Consider the following 2,602-nt stretch of genomic DNA (forward strand, 5'->3'; position numbering starts at 1 on the left):
ATTCAAGCGTTTGCTCGGGTTGGAGCCCTAGAACAGAGCGAAGTGCAGCAATAGCCACTTTTAGGCTCGCTATTTAAAATATGTCCATAACTTACAATATGTTTAAAGATTAGTCAATTTACCCAAACTTTAGAACTAAATATCTTGAATTTGGAAATTGAGGACTTGTGTTCTGAACTTTTGAGCTGCTAATTTGAAATTCAGGACTAAGTATCTTGAATTTCTGAACAACTAATTTAAAATTCACGACATAAGATTCGATATTCTGAACACAATTTTTGAACTTTAGGACATGATGTCTGAAGTTTGAACTTTGAGGTTTAAACTTGAGGACGCCATGTCCTGAAGTTTGAGCGAATTTGGCTAATCTTTAAATACATTGTAAACCGTAGATATATTTTAAACAACATGCTTAAAAGTAGCTACTTGGTGTCATTAAGTGCACATATAGCCATTCTCAGGGATGCTATTTAGAAATTAGCCAGTATTTATCTCGTCCTGAAATTTTAAACTAAAAATCTCAGTTTCAGAATAACTCAGGATATTTTTATCCTGAAAAATTGAACTAAAAAACTGAACGGAAAAACTGATATTCAATATGCACTAACTAATTCTTACATAGTAGCTCTATAGAGTGGCTATAGTCGGGCCCAAGTGAATACTGTTACGCTAGGTGGGAAAGAATTTTAATTATTTTTGGCGCATTACAGTAAACCAAAATTACTGTGGAAGACGGGATTTAAAAGAGACAAAGTGGTGCACTGCAGAGTGCACGTGACCCAAAATCATGGCGTTTCTGGCAAAAATGACGGCTCTAGAAGTAGTAACATGATCAATCATCCATCGTTAAAGAAACAGAAAGTGAGAGTCACTGGAGTTGAAGAAACCCTAGACGACCGTATCAGTCAATTGCCGGACTCACTCCTAGTTCAAATTCTCTCTTTATTGCCGACAAAGGATGCTTTCACAACCTGTATCCTCTCAAAAAGATGGCACTATCTTTGGACTTTTGTTTATAATTTTATTTTCACTCGTAGAAGCCAGGAATCAAAAATCTATGGAGATCCTTATAACCCCGTAGTGCCCATGGATGATACTAGTAGAAGACATAAATTTGAAAACTTACGATCCTTTATTGACTATGTGTTAGTTCATTCTATTTCTCCCAAAATTAAAAAATTCGAACTCGACTGCAGAGACCTATTCCGAGACGATTCTCAAATTAGACGGTGGCTTAGTTTTGCTGCTGAAAGAAAAGTGGAAGATGTTGTATTCTTGTCGTATGAAAGTCTACTAGATTGCATATTGCCTGAATCTTTCTGCACCTGTTCGTCGTTGATAACATTACATTTGAGACATTGTTACTTTACAGATGCAGTCATAGCGTGGAAGTCTCTAACGAGCATAAAGCTGGAGTGTTTGTTGTTAAACGATGACGAAATTTTAAACTTATTATCAGGCTGTCCTGCACTGGAAACTATGGAATTATATGATGTTGGGGGATTTCGCCGCCTGAAAATTAGTTCTTCAAAATTCAAGAGACTGAATTTGAAAAAACATTGGTTGCTTAATGATAACAATGATCGTTCCTTGGAAATTTTTGCCCCGTATCTTCAGCATTTGGAGATTTCAGGAAATCTTAAAGATATCAAGTGTAGGCTTGTCGATGTGTCCTCCATGGTTAATGCTAAGCTTACTTTCAACATTGCATGTATCAAAGACATACAGGCTGATCGCTATGAAATTGTTGATGAAGAAGACAATTGTCATGGTTATCATCAAGGTTTTAGGACCCTTGTCCAAGATTATCTTCAAAAGTTGAGTTGTGCAACTGAGCTAACATTCGGATGTTGGTTCACAGAGGTTTATTTTTAACTCAGAAGTCCTTAAATATACTTGTTTGTGTTTTTTGAATTGTTGGTCTAAACTTGACACTGTAAATAATAAAGATCAAATAACACTAGGCCAGGTCCATACTTCTTTTTGGCGGATCGTTATCTTGATCCGATACTTTGTGAACAAAATCGAGGTGATACCGTTCACCATCGACCATATTATCCGATTGTACCGTCCTCGACTTTTTCAAAGAGAGTTAATAAAACATCAGCGTCAGGCTACCAAGGCTCTGTTCTCGAGCATTGACGAGGACATGGATCGGGGCTGGATGGTCAGGTTCGTTCGAGTGAGGACTTTAGACCTGATTCCGACCGAAAAGATGCCCTTTCCCGAGGAGTAGAATATGAAACGTAAGTGTGATCCTGCTGTTACTTCCTTCTATTTTGTTCTTTCATTTCTTTTCTCAGCGATGCTCTTCTTTTTGTGATACAGCGGTTCCCTGGATGCCCAGAGCAGTTCCCGATCTCAAGAACTGGGTACGAGCTCTTGTTTCGACCTCCACATACACCGAGCGCTCATGGCGTGATTTGTCAAAGGGTCGGTGGGAGGCCAAAAATCATGGTAAGCCCCTTTCTCGTACTCTTTGATAATTCAAACGAGATGCTTTCCCAATATTTTAATAAAATTCTCCATATGCAGGTTTGGGCAAAGATGCGGTTTTGAGGCCCTTATCCAACAAGGAAGAAACTTTGGCTTTTGTCCCAAA

The 2,602-nt window shown here is 38.2% G+C and overlaps 1 protein-coding gene across 1 annotated transcript; it reads left to right on the forward strand.

Moving 5' to 3' along the window:
- Positions 1–828: 828 nt before the first annotated feature.
- LOC107809020 (F-box/LRR-repeat protein At5g02910-like) lies at positions 829–1,875 on the forward strand. The gene is made up of 2 exons (XM_075227263.1): positions 829–973; positions 1,373–1,875. The coding sequence occupies exons 1-2, from the start codon at positions 829–831 to the stop codon at positions 1,873–1,875; spliced, it is 648 nt and encodes a 215-aa protein (XP_075083364.1).
- Positions 1,876–2,602: the final 727 nt, after the last annotated feature.

This window comes from Nicotiana tabacum, chromosome 12, assembly GCF_000715075.1.
Source record: "Nicotiana tabacum cultivar K326 chromosome 12, ASM71507v2, whole genome shotgun sequence".
Lineage (NCBI taxonomy): Eukaryota > Viridiplantae > Streptophyta > Magnoliopsida > Solanales > Solanaceae > Nicotiana > Nicotiana tabacum.

Coding starts and splice junctions, on each gene's coding strand:
- LOC107809020 (XM_075227263.1), top strand. CDS start 829: ATGATCAATCATCCATCGTTAAAGAAACAGAAAGTGAGAGTCACTGGA. Junction 974..1,372: donor AAAGGATGCTTTCACAACCT/GTATCCTCTCAA, acceptor GTTACTTTACAG/ATGCAGTCATAGCGTGGAAG.